Source organism: Nymphaea colorata, chromosome 5, assembly GCF_008831285.2.
Source record: "Nymphaea colorata isolate Beijing-Zhang1983 chromosome 5, ASM883128v2, whole genome shotgun sequence".
NCBI classification, from domain to species: Eukaryota; Viridiplantae; Streptophyta; class Magnoliopsida; order Nymphaeales; family Nymphaeaceae; genus Nymphaea; species Nymphaea colorata.
Genome location: NC_045142.1, coordinates 7,252,840 through 7,269,384, shown reverse-complemented (window position 1 = coordinate 7,269,384; position 16,545 = coordinate 7,252,840). Strand labels below are relative to the sequence as shown.

The 16,545-nt window shown below is 39.0% G+C and overlaps 2 protein-coding genes across 4 annotated transcripts; both read left to right on the top strand.

Moving 5' to 3' along the window:
• The first annotated feature begins 389 nt into the window (after nt 1-389).
• On the top strand, nt 390-5,254 carry LOC116254080 (protein NRT1/ PTR FAMILY 2.3-like). 3 transcript variants are annotated; one of them, XM_031629153.2, is made up of 5 exons: nt 390-598; nt 700-917; nt 2,646-3,169; nt 4,364-4,595; nt 4,685-4,922. In XM_031629153.2, the coding sequence occupies exons 1-5, from the start codon at nt 439-441 to the stop codon at nt 4,775-4,777; spliced, it is 1,227 nt and encodes a 408-aa protein (XP_031485013.1). In that variant the 5' UTR covers nt 390-438; the 3' UTR covers nt 4,778-4,922. The 3 variants fall into 3 exon arrangements, with proteins under 3 accessions (XP_031485013.1, XP_031485012.1, XP_031485011.1); XM_031629152.2 differs by having other exon boundaries at nt 2,646-2,857; nt 4,364-5,254; XM_031629151.2 differs by having other exon boundaries at nt 4,364-5,254.
• A 4,624-nt stretch (nt 5,255-9,878) lies between these two features.
• On the top strand, nt 9,879-15,974 carry LOC116255327 (protein NRT1/ PTR FAMILY 2.7-like). The gene is made up of 4 exons (XM_031631131.2): nt 9,879-10,194; nt 10,390-10,607; nt 12,774-13,297; nt 14,514-15,974. Exons 1-4 carry the CDS (start codon nt 10,038-10,040, stop codon nt 15,328-15,330), a joined length of 1,716 nt encoding a protein of 571 aa, XP_031486991.1. The 5' UTR covers nt 9,879-10,037; the 3' UTR covers nt 15,331-15,974.
• Nucleotides 15,975-16,545: the final 571 nt, after the last annotated feature.

The following is a 16,545-nucleotide window of genomic DNA, read 5'->3' as shown; positions in this document are numbered from 1 at the left end:
CCTTTAGGGTGGACATCGGTTGGGCCCTAAGATTGGGTGCCAATTTGGCTTGATAAGTTGTTGGATCAAGTCAGCTGACTCGACTCCCAATAACTTATTTTTGGCATGTTTTATTTTGTAATTACTTTTATTTATATATTAAATTATATATATATATATATATTATTTTAATAAGAACCTGAGTCAAAGTTTTGAACAGTTGGACCAATCCAGGCTGCAGTAATGGGCTGTAGCTCAGCCCGACCCCAACTTCTTATCCTGCCGGGATGCTAGCCCTACCTTGAATTGAAAAAAGAGAAAAGGCCAAATAAATAACTTTGTTTCATGGTCAAGTTTTATGATATTTATGGAATACGTGAGTGAAGACAAGCAGCGTTGTTTTTGGACGATAAGTGTTAGTCTCTTGGCAACAGTCATCCCCGAAACTCACAGAGAGAAATGGGGAAGGAGAAAGGAGAGGATGAGCAGGAAATGGCTTCTCTAGCGGAAGAAGGCAGTCTGGTACCAGCCCTTGCCATTGGAATGCCAAACCACCAGAAAGTTGGTCAGACCAGTTCTAAGAAAGGTGGCGGATGGGTGACAGCCCCTTTTATTCTGGGTAACACTTTATTAAACATTCTGCTTGTTAACCAGGAGTTCAACATCATCAGGAAACAAGTAGATGAAAGATTCATGTTGTTAGTGTTGTTCTATTTGCAGGGAGTTCATTGGCTTCCTCGATTGCCTGTTATGGAGCAACCATAGACCTATTGCAGTTCCTTGTTCTCCGGTTCAACATCAGCAACATTCGCGCATCGCAGATCACCAATATAATCAACTCTGTCACGTCCCTGTCTCCGGTGGCCGGCGCCGTCCTCTGTGATTCCTACCTGGGCTGCTTCTTAACCATTTCTCTCTTCACGTTCATCTCCTTCTTGGTACGTATTTTTCTCTGGCTCTTAGTCTCTTACGTGTTCTTCTTGATCGATGACCGGCTTCTTCGCCTCAGACGAGCTGCTAAACTTCATGTCCAGTAAATTTTTACTCGATATAATAACGCTGGTTGTTTCGTGATCGTAACTATGGTAATTACTACAAACTTTTACCCTTGAGGAACGTCACGTCCCGAGAGGCACCCTTGGTCTTCCCCCAGTGAAAAGGATGAATAGAGAAACGCGTTTCTACTTTGTAGGGAAACTAGTATCGTGCATAGAAGTCGTTCCCCAAATAATATTTTGTTTCTTTCAACAAGTGGGGGAAGACACTTGATGGAAGTGGTCGAGAGCATGTTAGTAATTTTTAGAAAAGCAACGTCTTTTCAGTTTTTTATCTTTTTATAGCCTTTTTTAGCCTTGCCAAATGCTTCACCTTTTTTACTTACTGGAGGCATTTTTGTCATTATGCACTATGATGCACAGTTCTTTCTGCATCAATCAAGAGGTGCATACAACCACAACCAGCTTGAGATTAGATGGCCTTGGGAGATAGGTGCTTTCTGTTTGTGATTGGACATGGTGTTGTCAATATACTACAGCCTGGACCTCCAGATTCCTTTCTCTCTTTGGTGGATCCTTTATCGTCATCATAGAGTCTGGAGCATTGCCAAGATGTGTAATTTGAACAGTTTCCTTTTGGATGGAGGCCATCGGTTTGTGATCCTGATATTTTGCTGAGCTAATGTTGCTTCCTTGAAATCTGAATTGAGCTTGAGTTGAGCCAGCTCGATCTCTACTCGACTCAAAAAAACTCGAGCTTGAGTTCAACTCAATACTTGAACTCAAGTCAGTTCGATAGAACAAACTCAAACTCCACTCGACAATATAACACGTCAAAGTTGAACTTAAGAATTTGTTGTTTTTCCCAATACCAAATGACCCCTAAGAATATGTATTTTCACAAAATCAATAACTTTCCTAATAATCGGGTGGGCTCATTTTAGCTGAACCACTTATGATAAGCTAGACCTTGAGTTCAAATTAAATTTGAGCTGAGTTCCAGCTATGTTTGTGAAAAATCCAGCCCAGCTCAAGCAGACACTGAATCAGCTCCTGTCCAGCGCTAGCTCAAAGGCCCTTATCATTTTAGTTGCCTTGCTTGACGCATCTGGTTGTGATATCTTACTTCAGCAAAGTTGATCAAACAATGAAAAAATTAACATCATCTCCTGCTGATCTGAACCATCAACTCGATGTAAAGAATCTGTGTACTAATCAAATAATTGGAAGTTCTGTGTTCCAAGTAAGAGTCCATGCATGATTACTTACCATCCTTGACCTACGATTTATATATATAATTAAGCACAACATTTGCCTAGTAAAGATAAACAAAAATGCTCGAGGAGTTTGGCACAACGGATAGAACGGATGTTGGTAGGTTGGCAGTCTTCATTTAAAATATTCGTAATATTAACTTCTTGTGCTGCAAAAAAGATGTATTAATATGCAAGTTAAAGCATAGTGAGGGCATCATCTTGAAACGCCCAAAGCAAGACTAATACACTTGGGAGATATGGAGAAATGCAAAGGCTACTTCGGTTCTCCTCTTGCTGGCTTGCTGGGTAGTAGTAGGATGAAATATTCCTCCCCTCATCATATTAATAAAGACAGCACAAAATAATTCTCATCTAATTGCATACATGCCCACATACGTTTCTGGTGATCTTTCAGGGGACTTTGATGTTAGCATTGGCAGCATCGCTTCCATCCTTGGCGCCACCTTCGTGCAGCCACCAACTTGGCTCGTGCCAACCCCCCACGCCGACCCAGTTTGCCTTCCTGTGCTTGGCCTTCAGCGTCACCACATTGGGCACAGCAGGAACCAGCTTCACCTACGTTACGATCGGCGCAGACCAGTTTGACAGGAAGGAGGAGCAGGAAAGGTTTGTCAGTTACTTTTTCCTCACGACCACAGTCTCGACTTTTCTACCGTCGACGGTGATCGTTTACATCATGGACAACGTGGGATGGAACTGGGGCTATGGACTTTGTGCAGTGCTGTGCGCCGTTAGTTTCGCGCTGTTTGTTCCAGCCAAGTGGTGCTGCAGGAACGTGAGGCCGGAAGGCAGTCCTTTCACCAACTTGGCTCGCGTTGTGGTCAGTGCAGTTCGAAAAATTAAGCTCAGGCTGTCAGTGAAGGAAGAGGACTACTATCATGGCAGTGACAAGCATTCACAACTGACTTCTAATCTCAGGTTCACGAGACCTTGGCACTATTATAGTTATTTGTGAGAGATAGTTGTTGGCATTCAATAAGAGGGAAAAATAATTTTGACTATAATATTTTGTCATCTTGTTTCTAGACATGCTCCCTTACAAAAGTCACCTGTATGTATGGGAGAGAACACAGCCGCTCGAGTGAGATGCTGACCCCCTCCCTCTTATCCACAGGATCTAGAGGTGTTTGGAAACTTGTGTGAACTTAGGAATACAATTCAACTTGAGTGTAGTGCCTGCTACTATTTCAACTTATGTGCTTTGCTAAAGTAAACTTTTGTAGTAAAAATTATTAATAACTTTTCATTTAAAAAAAAAAGATATATTTGAAAATTAATTGGGTTGTACCTTACCGTTCTTTGATGACATATTTAAATGGAGGCAAAATGTTGGTTTGCCTCCAAAATGTTGTTTAAGGCAGTTTTTTTATGACACTTAAAACTGAGTTTGTGATGAACCTAGTTTTGATCAGAATGACATTAAAAAAGGGCAAACAATCTTGCCCGTCTAGGGTTTTTTTTTTTTTTTTTTGCAGAAAATATAGCCTGGAGAGTGTCACCCATACCGATAAATCAAGCTTCAAAATCTAGCTAAAAAACCACCTTTTAAGGAGACATAATGTTTGCAAGACGACACTTTTTAAGGGCATCATCCAACTGCTAATTTTTTAATTTTTTCATATTATTAATAAGACAACAATCAGTTGCCTACTGACCCTAACTTGTTGATAACTTGCCACAAAAAAAGGTTCAAAATAACTTTAGTGAAGACAATTCTAAAGCTTCAATAGTTAATTCGTGTTAATTTTGTAACTTATATAATATTACTGATACATGACTATTTATATCTAAATAAGTTACTTCCTCTATAAGCATTTAAAATAATTATGTGGTTTTTTTTTTATTTTGAGTCAGAAAGTTCTCAAGGTAAACCCTAATTTTTCCTATGTAACTTTGAACTCAAGAGCAGGGGAGGGACTTTCGGTGTGTCTCTCCACTCTTTCTTTTCTTCTCGTTCATTGACTTTTTCTATGATTTAAATTCTCCAGATGCATGTGCGACAGGCTCTTGTTTGGAAGGATGACATTAATATCATGATTCTTGATTCGTATTAAAATTGTTCTGCCCAACAATGTCTAGATTTTCAATAGCAATTTTCTTTTCCCTCTACAGTTTCATCAACAAAGCTGCTCTTATAGCGGGAGGTGACACCCACTTGGATGGATCCATAGCAAAGCGCTGGAGACTATGCACTATCCAAGAAGTGGAAGACCTCAAGCCTCTGATCCGGCTGTTCCCTCTATGGTCCACCGGAATCTACCTCACCGTCGCCACTGCCGTTCAGACCAATCTTACCATCCTGCAATCTCTCGTCATGGACCGCAGTCTGGGCTCAAGCTTCAAGGTTCCGGCAGCTTCCTTCCAAGTCTTCTTCTACGCCAGCATGGCCATCTCCCTACCACTCATCGACAGATTCTTTTATCCGTTCTCCAGGTTGATGGTTCGACGGCCGCTTACCCTTCTTCACAAGATAGGCGTGGGACATGTGATAACCATCGTTGGCTTGGCCGCCATGGCCTGTGTTGAGGCAAGAAGGCTTCAGGTAATCCACCAACGTGGTCTTGCCGTCGCCGGCGACCACCTTGATGCCGTTGTTCCAATCTCAGCCCTTTGGCTGGTCTTGCCGCTGGTGATCCTTGGAGTAGGCTCGGCTTTCTATATTCCTAACCAAGTGAACTTGTACTACCAAGAATTTCCGGCTTCCCTCAAGAACGTCGGCACGTCAATGTCCTCGTTGGCTGTTGGGATCGGATATTATTTGAGCACAACCTTGGTTCACGCAGTGCAGAAGGCGACGCCATGGCTGACTGATGATATCGACAGAGGACGTGTAGACAACGTCTACTGGTTGCTTGTGGCATTGGGAGCGCTCAATTTCCTTTACTACGTCTTGTGTGCTAAGCTTTACGAATTGAAGAGCAGTGGCTAGCCATGTGGTGCTTGTCAATCAATTTCCACCAGCTACGTGTAATATGAAAATAAAGGATAGTAATATATTATACACGTCGAATCAGTGTCACAGATATTGTGAGATTTTCACATTTATGAACAAATCAAATAAAATGAAAAACAGGGAAATAATCGCAAGATTTTGAAAAACTCGCAAGAAATGAAAATTTCACAAATTTATTTCGATTTTTTAACATCGAAGTGGGAGGCTTTTAGAAGGATAATTAGAAAATTATAAAAATGTTAAATATCTAAAATATACTACCTTTGTAAAAAAAATGGCCCAAACTCTTTTCTTTCTTTTTTTAGTGCATATGTGTTGCATGCACGTTCAGAAAACTCGATCTCATGGTTCCTAACAATAAGATGTCACGGTTCCTAAGAATAATATGGATATGAAATGAAACAAAATTTGAAAGATCATTGTACAGTCGTGAAAAGGGTGTTTAGCCGCATGCAGTTGGTTGTAAAATAATTATTATTATTATTTTACTTACTTAGTAAAAAAAGGGGGATGTTTTTGTAATTTTTTTAAAAAGCATGTTCTTTGTAGTCATATCATTTTTTTTAATTTCCATTTTTATGGTACCAAAAGTTTTTTTTTTTTTTGAAGAAAGAATACATTTGTCATTAACTAAACTTGCATCTAGGCTAGGCTGAGGCTTGACTTCTTTATGTTGGAAGATACGGGGAGTCTAATTTAGCGAGAGTGAATAATCTCTCAACAAAAATGGGTAGGAATACTGATTCATCTAATTAGGAAAGGATACATGAATTTTTTTATAAAGGCGGTCGAATTATAGTTTCAAAATTTTGATAGAAACTGAAATATAATTTTTTAAAATTTTTATATAAGATAAGTGATTTTTTATAAAATTAGGCATGACTTTAAAAAAAATTCAAGCACGGGCCAGGGCCCTGGCAGCCCCCTATTGGTTCCGCTCCTGCATCTAACCATAGCTAATCTCTCTAAAAAAAAAAGGTTCAGGACTCTTTATTTGAAAAGCAATATTGAGAAGATATTGAGTTTGTAAATAGCATGTCTGCCACTCATGGCAAGGTTGTTCATTAATATACAAACTGTACGTTACTTAAAATTAACTTTAGATGTTTTTTTTCATCACAATGCAAAAGTAGCGTACAAAGGGAGTTTTAACAAGGTCCCTAGCAATCATGGCGGAGGGAAGAGATTTGAGTGAGTGAAAAGAAATAGTGAAGTAAAGGTAGAAGCGTCTTCCCTTCACTAAAATTTAAAAATATTATTTTTAATATAAAATAATATATATATAATTAATTATAATAAAATATTATAATTATATATAAAAATCAATAAAATTAGTATTAAAAAAAATCTTATCAGACTGGGGCCCACCTGGGCCGGTGCCTTTTGTTTGAGCCCGAACCAGTTGATGCTTTTGGTGACTCATCTAAAGGGACATTTGTCCACATGCACCATACCATTTCATTTCATGGCTGGTTCTGTTAACAAACAGCAAAAGCAAAAAGACAAGTGAATCTAGTCATCAAGGACAAGGCCTTAAATGGTGGTAGTGGAAATGATTCCCACACAAGAATGGCAAATTCATGCATGTGAAAAGGTAAAGAATACATTTTGAAAAGCCAAAGTTGTGGGGCTTTATTAAAATGCGCACCATATCATCTAAACTTTCAAGGCAGGCTTTTGGATACTAACGTAAAACTAATAAAGGTGGTGGGCAGTGCGGTCAATTGGCTTCATCAAATTACTACTTTGACTTTTCCAATACAGGTTACATCATGGGCACGTGGAAGGAAGAGGAGCCCAAGGTGGGGACCACACAATGAAGGGCCATATAAAGTTAGACAAAATAGTGCATGCCTCTTTCCTATTTGTTGCCATAGAGCAAGATTTTAGGAAATTTTCTTAAATTTCATTTGTTACTTGCAATTTGAATTTTTCCTGCTATTTAAATTTAGAATTATTTATGCTTAGTTATAAAAAAAACCAATTAGTAAGCTTATTTGGAGCAAGTAATGGATGAAGAATGAAAAAAAGTTTTTTTTTTTTTCTCTTTCTCCGCAAAGATTCTGGCTTTTTGTTCCTTTCTTTCTCTGTCTGTCAATTCCAAAGATAGCTAGAGACGGTCCATCCTCCCTGCCATCTCAAGGGCTTGAAGAAGACCGCACACACTCTTCATTGCCTTTCTCCTTCAAAACACATCATGGATGATAGTACTACAACAACCACAAGCTCTTCTTGGAGCAGTAAAGTCGCCTACCATGAAGGCTCTCCAATGTCTAGCTCTCCACGTCATAAAGACGGTGGTTCTTCGCAACCCAGGCGGAGTTCTCCTAAGCAACAATGTCCCTACCACTGTTCGTACTTTCTCTCTCTCTCTCTCTCTCTCGCTCTACCATTGCATCCTTGTGAGGGCCTAGTCCAAACCATAGTGGACCTACTCCAAAGCAGGCTCCATCACTCTGGTTATTAATAAAAAGTGGAAAATGTATTGCGACCACAAAGCTTTTGCTTTAAGAGTACTCAATTTCGAGACTTCTCTAATCGAAATTGATCAATTAGGTATCACTTATTCAAGCTGATTAGGTAATTGTAACCAGTTAAACTGAATTAAGTCCACTCAAAATAAATAATTCAGAAGTTCTAAGGGCAATTGATGCATTCATTTTTGCAATACTGAAAATCTAATTATGTTTATGTTGCTTAGAATTAATTCAGGTATTGTACTGAAAGTGTTCTCAAAATGTCAGTGCTTTTAGCCAGCCAAATGATACTCTTCACTAACTTAACAACTGACAATTATGAATATGATAAGAACTTGCCCTTAAGGGGTCATTTGATACGACAAACGCTGTATAAGTATTTCATAAATCTGCCTCAAAATTGGAGTAGATTCATGAAACATGTGAACAAGTGTTACATGAATTTACTTTAATTTTGAGGCATATTCATGTAACATTAACATGTTCTTAAAGAACTTAAAAGAGACATTAAAAATATCTCCGATTTATGACCCGAGCTCAGTGCTATTGTCTGATATCTGCAACCGCACCACCACCTCCACCAATAAGTCCTCCTCTCCTTCCACCTAAAAAAAAAAGGTGTTCAATTCTTTTCTTTTTTTTTAACTTACCCTGTTATTTGCACTATTGTCTATCCTTTCCTAACACCAACATGTGCGCATGAAACATTATCTCAAAGATAAGACCAAAAGGAGAGATTTGTTTACACTCTTGAATATGTTCCCCGTCCACCACTGAGATCTCAATGTATAGAATAGAAGCATTCATAGAATCTCTCACTGGTAGAGCCACTTTTGCTGTCAGGTGGAAGACTGCCCTTTTAACTTCACGATGTAGAAGCAGTGCCGAAGCATAGTAGACTCAATCGTGGCCTTTTTTCTTTATGATGCGTGCCATGTGCTTTGAAATGACCTTTGACATATGTTTGGGCAAAGGATCTATTGTTTTATCACCTTCAAGAAGCCATTAGAGTCTTGTTGCATAGTAGTTTCTTATCTTGCACAGTACAAGAATTGTGTTCAGCTCTGGCTTCAACCCAATCTGCGCATGATTATTAGGCAAAGTGAACAATTGAAGAGGTTTGATGATGATTTGCAAACTATAGTTCTAGTTGGAGATACAGTTCCTTGAGAGAACCTGCTCCAAATTTCGTTGGACACTCCGTGAGTGTTCTTACTGCCAATATTTGGGGCACATTGATTTGATCCAATGACCGATTCAAGAGTGCCACACACACTGAGTTTTAACTAATTTTAAACTAAAAGCTGTTCGCCACTTGCGATTATTGGTGGGCAGCACTAACGTTGAGTGGTGCTGAATGGTGCGCACTAAATGTCAATAATATTGAAATGACATCCATGATAGTCAATCTGCAAAGCATACACATCTCAATCGTAGGCTTTTCAGATTTTCCAAAAATGAATATTGCATCCCGCGTTTTGGTTGTGCAGAAAATACTCATGCCTTAGGGAATGTCGATAACATGTTTGTCATTTATTATGTGATAAAAATACCTAAGAATAAGACCATTATTCTATCTTTTTTGTCAAACATGAGAGTTGATGTTAATTAATTAATTCAGTCATAATTTCACCCCATGGCAGAATCATATAATTCTAGAATCAAAATTTTTTTTGTTTGATAACACAATTCTCATTTCATAAAAAATGAGAATTTTAATTCTAGAATTCTATAACTTCAGCCTTAGGAGTTAAAAATACGATTCCAAAATTTTAGAATTTTTTTCATCTCCCTTTAAGGCAGATGTTTTTAATTCATTAATTATGAAATTTTAATTGATGTTTTATCAAATATGTCATTTTCAATTCTGAAATCAATACTCCAAACTAGCCCAGGCTCGACCCGATTAAGTCCGTTAAAAATTAAAAATATATTTTTAAATTTTTTTGTTTTAATAATATATATTTATTAATAACAAATATATATATTTAAAAAAATTATTTTATAATTTTAAAAATATTTTATTTTATTATAACCGGGCCGGGTCAAGCCCGAACCCGGCCCGTCGGAACACACTGTGTCGTTCTTCTGTGGAAGGAGAACTGCCCGACACAACCTTGGTGAGAGGTGGTTACGTGCACTGGGCACAGTTCCCGGTGACACGACGTGTGTTCTCTTGGCTCACGTCAAGGGATAGATAGGTGTCAAGCACCCATGTCTGTTTGGGTGTTAAGCACCATCTCTGTTTAGGTGTTAAGCACCCATCTCTCTTGATGATGCGAAGGTGCACAAAGATTGTGCATGTAATCAGCTTTTTTGGTTGGCAAAAGCCATCCCCGAAACGCGCACAAAAAAAATGGAGAAGGAGACAGAAAACATTGAACAAGAAATGGCTTCCCTAGAGGAAGAAGGCGGTCTGGTACCAGCCCTTGCCACTGAAATGCCAAACGAGAAAGTCGGGCAGACCAGTCCTAAGAATGGTGGCGGATGGGTAACAGCCCCTTTTATTCTGGGTAACACTCACTTGAACTTTTTGCAGGGAAAGTATTATGCTTGTGTGTGTCTTCTGGTGAGAACTCTGGATGCATGGCTAGGAACGATGCTATTTTTAGGGACAATTCACCCCTTCTCCTTGTGAACTAGGAGTTCAGCATCACGAGGAAACAATTAAATGAAAGGTAAATGTTGTTGGTGTTGTTGTATTGCAGGGAGTTCATTGGCTTCCACGATTGCCTCTTGTGGAGTAACCATAAACCTATTGCAGTTCCTTGTCCGCCGGTTCAACATCAGCAACATCCGCGCATCGCAGATCACCAATATAATCAACTCTGTCACGTGCCTGTCTCCGGTGGCAGGCGCCGTCCTCTGTGATTCCTACCTGGGCTGCTTCTTAACCATTTCTGTCTTCACGTTCATCTCCTTTTTGGTATGTATTTTTCTCCGATTTTTATGCGTTCTTCTTGATCGATCGCTGGCTTCTTCACCTCATTTGAGCTTCTAAACTGCTTGCCCAGTAAATTTTTACTTGATATAATAACGTTGGTTGGATCGTGGTCATAACTATGCTAAACAGTAGAAACTTTTACCCCTGAGGAACTTCCCTGCCCGAGAGGCACCCTTGGTAGACCAGAATCCTGCTGCTTCCCCCCAGTGAAACTCGTATCATTCAGAATAGAAGTCGTTTCTCAAATAATATTTTGTTTCTTTCAACGGGTGAGGGAAGACACTTGATGGAAGTGGTCGATTAGATGTAGAGTGAGTTGAGTGCACCATCCTATTGCTACACCAAAAGATTTCCTTTTTACTTATGGAGGAAATTATGGTCATTCTACACTATAATGGGTACACCAGGGATGCATATAACCATCGTCGGATTGGATGGTTTTGAAAGATAGTGTGCTTTCTATTTGCGATTGGACATGTCATATGCGACCTTGCTTTCATGAGCAACGGTCAGAAATTTAAGACCTGGACATTTATTTATGCTGCCATTAAATCTGAAGTGTCCGTTTGCACCATGAATTGACCAAGAGGCTTTCATTTTTCATGGGCAAAAAAGAGAAATCTTTGGTGTGAGAATGAAACAGAGGGGAGTTTGGATGACACCCTTGTCTAACTCCATTCACTAAAAACTTAGTTTTATGAAAACCAAGATTTTTAATCAGTTCTATAAACTTGTTTATTTGCTTCTGTGGCGCATCCGCAAACTAGATTTTGAATGATCTTCGAAGGGCCATGGGTGCTTTTAATAGAACCAGATTTTATCATAACCGAGTTTTCTCTGAATATTTGGTTTTGGAGATAAAAGCAGGTTTTGCCTCCAAATTGTGGTTTTTGGTTGTCATACAAACGCCCTTTTTAACTTAAAAAAACGGTACTAGAAAACAGTCTTTTAGAAATTTCAACAAAAAGAAAAGCCGGAATTAAGTAATTAGAGATGTGAGGCCTATCTTAAAACTAGAGTTAAAATATGGGCTCCTCAAATGAACAGTTCGTGGGTAGCAGATTGTTCATTGTCGTGAACACCTACGCTTTTGATAGGGCTGCATAATGAATCTAGTTACTCAAGCTCGCCTGCCTCAAGCTCCACCAGTAATCAACTTTAATAAACTCAGCTCGATATCCATTCATATGTTAAACGAGTCAAGTTCAAGCCAAAATTGAAGTCGAATGGTTAATAAACTTAGCTCGATATCCATCCATATGTTGTTTAAAATGAGTTGACCTCTAGTTGCACATGCTTGACTTTTGTAACCTAGGCCTGGACTAACCTCAGTGTCAATGATACGCAGAAAATGTTTTGCTAATTCATTTGTCACATAACATGTTTCTAAAGTAGAGTCGGTTCCTTTAGAATTAACTTGCATGACAGATGTTCTCCCTTCAATACCTTTTGTCATATTACAAAAGGCTGTTTGATAATGAAAACAATTCAATACCTGATAATGAAAACAATTCAATACCTTTTGTCATATTACAAAAGGCTGTTTGATAATGAAAACAATAACAAACTCTTTTGTAGTTTGTGGAACACTACGTTATTGTCTTACATATATCTGCATTTGTATAATAATTTGATTGCTGTTCCCACTACTAAAAGACCTTCAAGTATATGTATTTTCACAAAAAATAATAACTTTCATAATAATCAGGTTGTCGCAACTTATGCAAACCACTTACCGGATTATGAGACGAGTTTTATGCAAGATCTTGAGTTCAAATTGAATTTGAGCTGTGATCTATATATATAATTGAGCACAATATCTGCCTAATAAAGGCAACACAAATCCTAGAGGGAGCTGGCATAATGGATTAGGTGGGGGCCAGTGAGTGGCTAATGTTCATTCCGAATCATCATGGTGTCAACAAAACTTTGTGTGTCGCAAAAATTGATAACCAATATTTAAGTTAAAGTACAATAGCATCACCTCGAAACACCCAAAACAAGCGGGGTGTCCTGAAGGAATAGGGAGAAGGGTGAAGGCTTTGACCCTCTTATTGAATAGCAAGATGAAATATTCTTCATAAAAGCAGCACAAATAATTCCTATCTAATTACATACATACCCACATACTTTCCCGATGACCTTCAGGGGACTTTGATGTTAGCATTGGCAGCATCGCTTCCATCCATGGCACCACCTTCGTGCAACCACCAACTGGGCTCGTGCCAACCCCCCACGCGGACCCAGTTTGCGTTCCTGTGCTTGGCCTTCAGCGTCACCACCCTGGGCACAGCAGGGACCAGCTTCACCTACGTTACAATGGGCTCGAACCAGTTTGACAGGAAGGAGGAGCAGGAAAGGTTTGCTAGTTACTATTTCCTCACGACCACAGTCTCGACGCTTGTTCCGTCATTGGTGACCGTTTACGTCATGGACAACGTGGGTTGGAACTGGGGCTATGGACTGTGTGCAGTGCTGAGCGCCCTTTGTCTGGCGCTGTTTGTTCCGGCCAAGTGGTGCTGCAGGGACACGAGACCGGAAGGCAGTCCTTTCATCAACTTGGCTCGCGTTGTGGTCTGTGCGACTCGGAAAACTAAGCTCAGATTGTCAGTGAAGGAAGAGGACTACTATCATGGCAGTGGCAAACATTCAGAATTGACTTCAAGCTTCAGGTATACTTCCAGTCATCAATCAGGAGCCCAGGCACTATTGCAGTTCCGTTAAATGGCGTTCACCTTAAGGGGAAAAATCATTTTTTAGTAGAACATAACAGCGTCCGCAAAGATTCAAAACTCAAACTCATTTATCGTGAGCCACTTTGCTGCTCGGTTGTGTTTCACCCTTCCAGGCATAAGGCATTCCCTGCCAAGGTAAACTTTTACATCAAGATTAACTATTAATAACTTTTCATTTAAAGAAACTTGAAAATTAATGGAGTTGCCACATACACTTAGGCTGTTCTTGGATGACACAGTTAAATGGAGGCAGAATTTGGGTTTCCATCCAAAACATTGTTTACAGTCAAAACATTGATAAAATAACATTTTCAAAAGGGAGTGAACAATCGGGACCGTCCATTTTTTTTTTTTTTAGAAAATATCGTCTCGAGAGTGTCACCCGTATTCAAAACAATTTTGCAAAACGACACTTTCTAAAGGTGTTATCAAAATGCTAACTTAAGTTTTTCATATTATTACTAAGACGTCTAACTTTTGTATTATTAATTGAAAACCAATCACTTGCCTACTGACCGTAACTTATTACTAACTTCACTTAATCAAAAAGATTAAAGTACCTTTAGTACAGACAATTTGTAAGCTCAATGGTTAATTCGTTTAAATTTCTACTTATCTAATATTATTAATGAATGATTACTTATGTCTAAATAACTAATTAAAATAATTATGTGATTAAGTCAAACCGTAATTGTACTAAGTAACTTTGAACGGAAAAAGGATTTTTTGCTAATTAAAAAATTAAATTTTCAAAAATAATTTTGTGTTGGATTTGTTTTAACAGTATGAAAATGTTAAGTGTCTGTCGCTTATTGCCAATTCTTTTAAGTGGGTTTTATAAAATTTCCCCTTTATCCAACATAATAGAGCATATTTAGTAACTCTTTCTTCTTGTCACCTTCCTCACTTATGTCAACCTAAAAGGTATGAAAAAGGGGGGAGAGGTATGGGAAAAGGGGGGTGGGGTTTCCGCTCTTCAGGGTATCTCTTTCTTGCTCTTGGTTCTTTAATTTAAATTATCCTAATGCAAGTGTGGCAGCTCTTGTTTGAAAGAATGGCATTATTATCATATTTTTTTTTTTATTCATGTTGAAATTGTTCTGCCCAAAAATATGCCTAAATCTTCAATAGCAACTTCCGTTTTCCTCTACAGTTTCCTGAACAAGGCTTCTCTCATAACGGTTGGTGACACCCACTTGGACGGCTCCATAGCGAAGCGCTGGAGACTATGCACCGTCCAAGAAGTGGAAGACCTCAAGACTCTGATCCGGCTGTTTCCTCTATGGTCCACCGGAATCTACCTCAACACCGCCATTGCCGTTCAGATCAATCTCACCATTCTGCAGTCTCTCGCCATGGACCGCAGTCTGGGCTCAAGCTTCAAGATTCCGGCAGCTTCTTTCAAAGTCTTCTCCTACATCAGCATGGCCATCTCCCTACCACTCATGGATAGATTTCTTTATCCGTTCTCCAGGTCGCTGCTTCGGCGGCCGTTCACGCTTCTTCACAAGATAGGCATGGGACATGTGCTAGCCATCATTGGCTTGGCCGCCATGGCCTGGGTTGAACGAAGAAGGATTCAGGTAATGCACCAACGTGGTCTTGCCTTTCCCGGTGACCACCTTGATGCCGTTGTTCCAATCTCAGCCCTTTGGCTGGTTTTGCCGCTGGTGATCTTTGGAGTAGGCTCGGCTTTCTATGTTCCTAACCTAGTGAACCTGTACTACCAAGAATTTCCGGCTTCCCTCAAGAACCTCGGCGCGTCAGTGTCCTTGTTGTCTCTTGGGATCGGATATTATTTGAGTACGACTGTTGTTCATGCACTGCAGAATGCTACGCCATGGCTGACTGATGACATCAACAGAGGACGTGTAGACAACGTCTACTGGATGCTGGCGGGGTTGGGAGGGCTCAATTTCCTTTATTACATCTTGTGTGCTAGGCTTTATGAATTGCATTGCAGTGACTAGCTCTGTTGTGCATGTTAAGAAACTTTCACTAGTTACATGTAATACGAAAATAATGGATAATAATCTGTTGAACATTTAGAGTCAATGCCACAGATATAACGCGATTTTAAAAAATCTGTCATATTTGGGAAAAAATAAACTAAAACAAAAAAAAAAAGAGAAAAAATCTGGAGATTTTGAAAATCTCACAAAAAATGAAATTCGCACGAGTCAATCAGGATTTATTCCTGAGATTTCAATATGTTTTAGTTTTTAAAGATTTTTAAGTATTTTTACGATTATTGTTTTTTTAATTTTCTAAAAATTGTCTAGATGTCTCGAGATTTATCTGAGAAGAACAACTTTACCGAAAATACCCAAGAAAAACCGCTTCATGATTTCCTAGAAAACTATATTTGTGGCATGCAATGCTTATAATGTATCTGATGGATCATTTACAATGTGTTTGCATTTGGTCTAGTTCAGATATGGGTTCATATCCAAATTTAGCTCATGAAAATGGTGTTTGTACATATTGATTTGCTTACCAGCAGTTGGTTGTAGATATAATATTTTCTATGCCTTCAATGATTGTCCACAAAAGGTTCCAAGTTGGGGAAGTCTTTGAAGAAGCTAGAAACAAGAAGACTCCAAAAATACTCAATTAATGTCAGCCGACAGCAAGCTGGCTGTTCTATTAGTTGATTTTTCCTGTCCAACATTACTGTGAAGTTCCCAACTGGTTTGCTTTTCTCAGCATTCATCTTCGGAATCCAATGATTATCAATGGAATTTACAAAGTAGACTCTGCATCTTTCTAGGTCAGGCTGGGCCTTGACTCCTTCAAGCTGAAAGATATCGATAGTTTGATTTAGCTATAGTGCATATTTTCTTAGCAAAAATGGGTAAGAATTTCGATTCATCGAATCGTAAAAAAGTAACGAACAATAGCTCCCTACGAAAGAGGTAATTAAGAGTACCCTTTACTTAATTGCTCATGCTGAAGCATCAACGATTTGGTTAAAAATAACAAATGGGAGACACAACAACTTTCTTCTCCTCTTTTGAAGGCAATATTGAGAAGATAATTGCCTTTGCAAAAGCCATTGATGACGCTCATGGCCTGGGTTGATCATTAGTATTCAAAGTCGACATTAGTTAAAATTCACTTCCGATTTTTTTTTCTCATCACACTACCAAAGTAGAGTACAAAGAAGTTTTAACAAAGTCAGGATT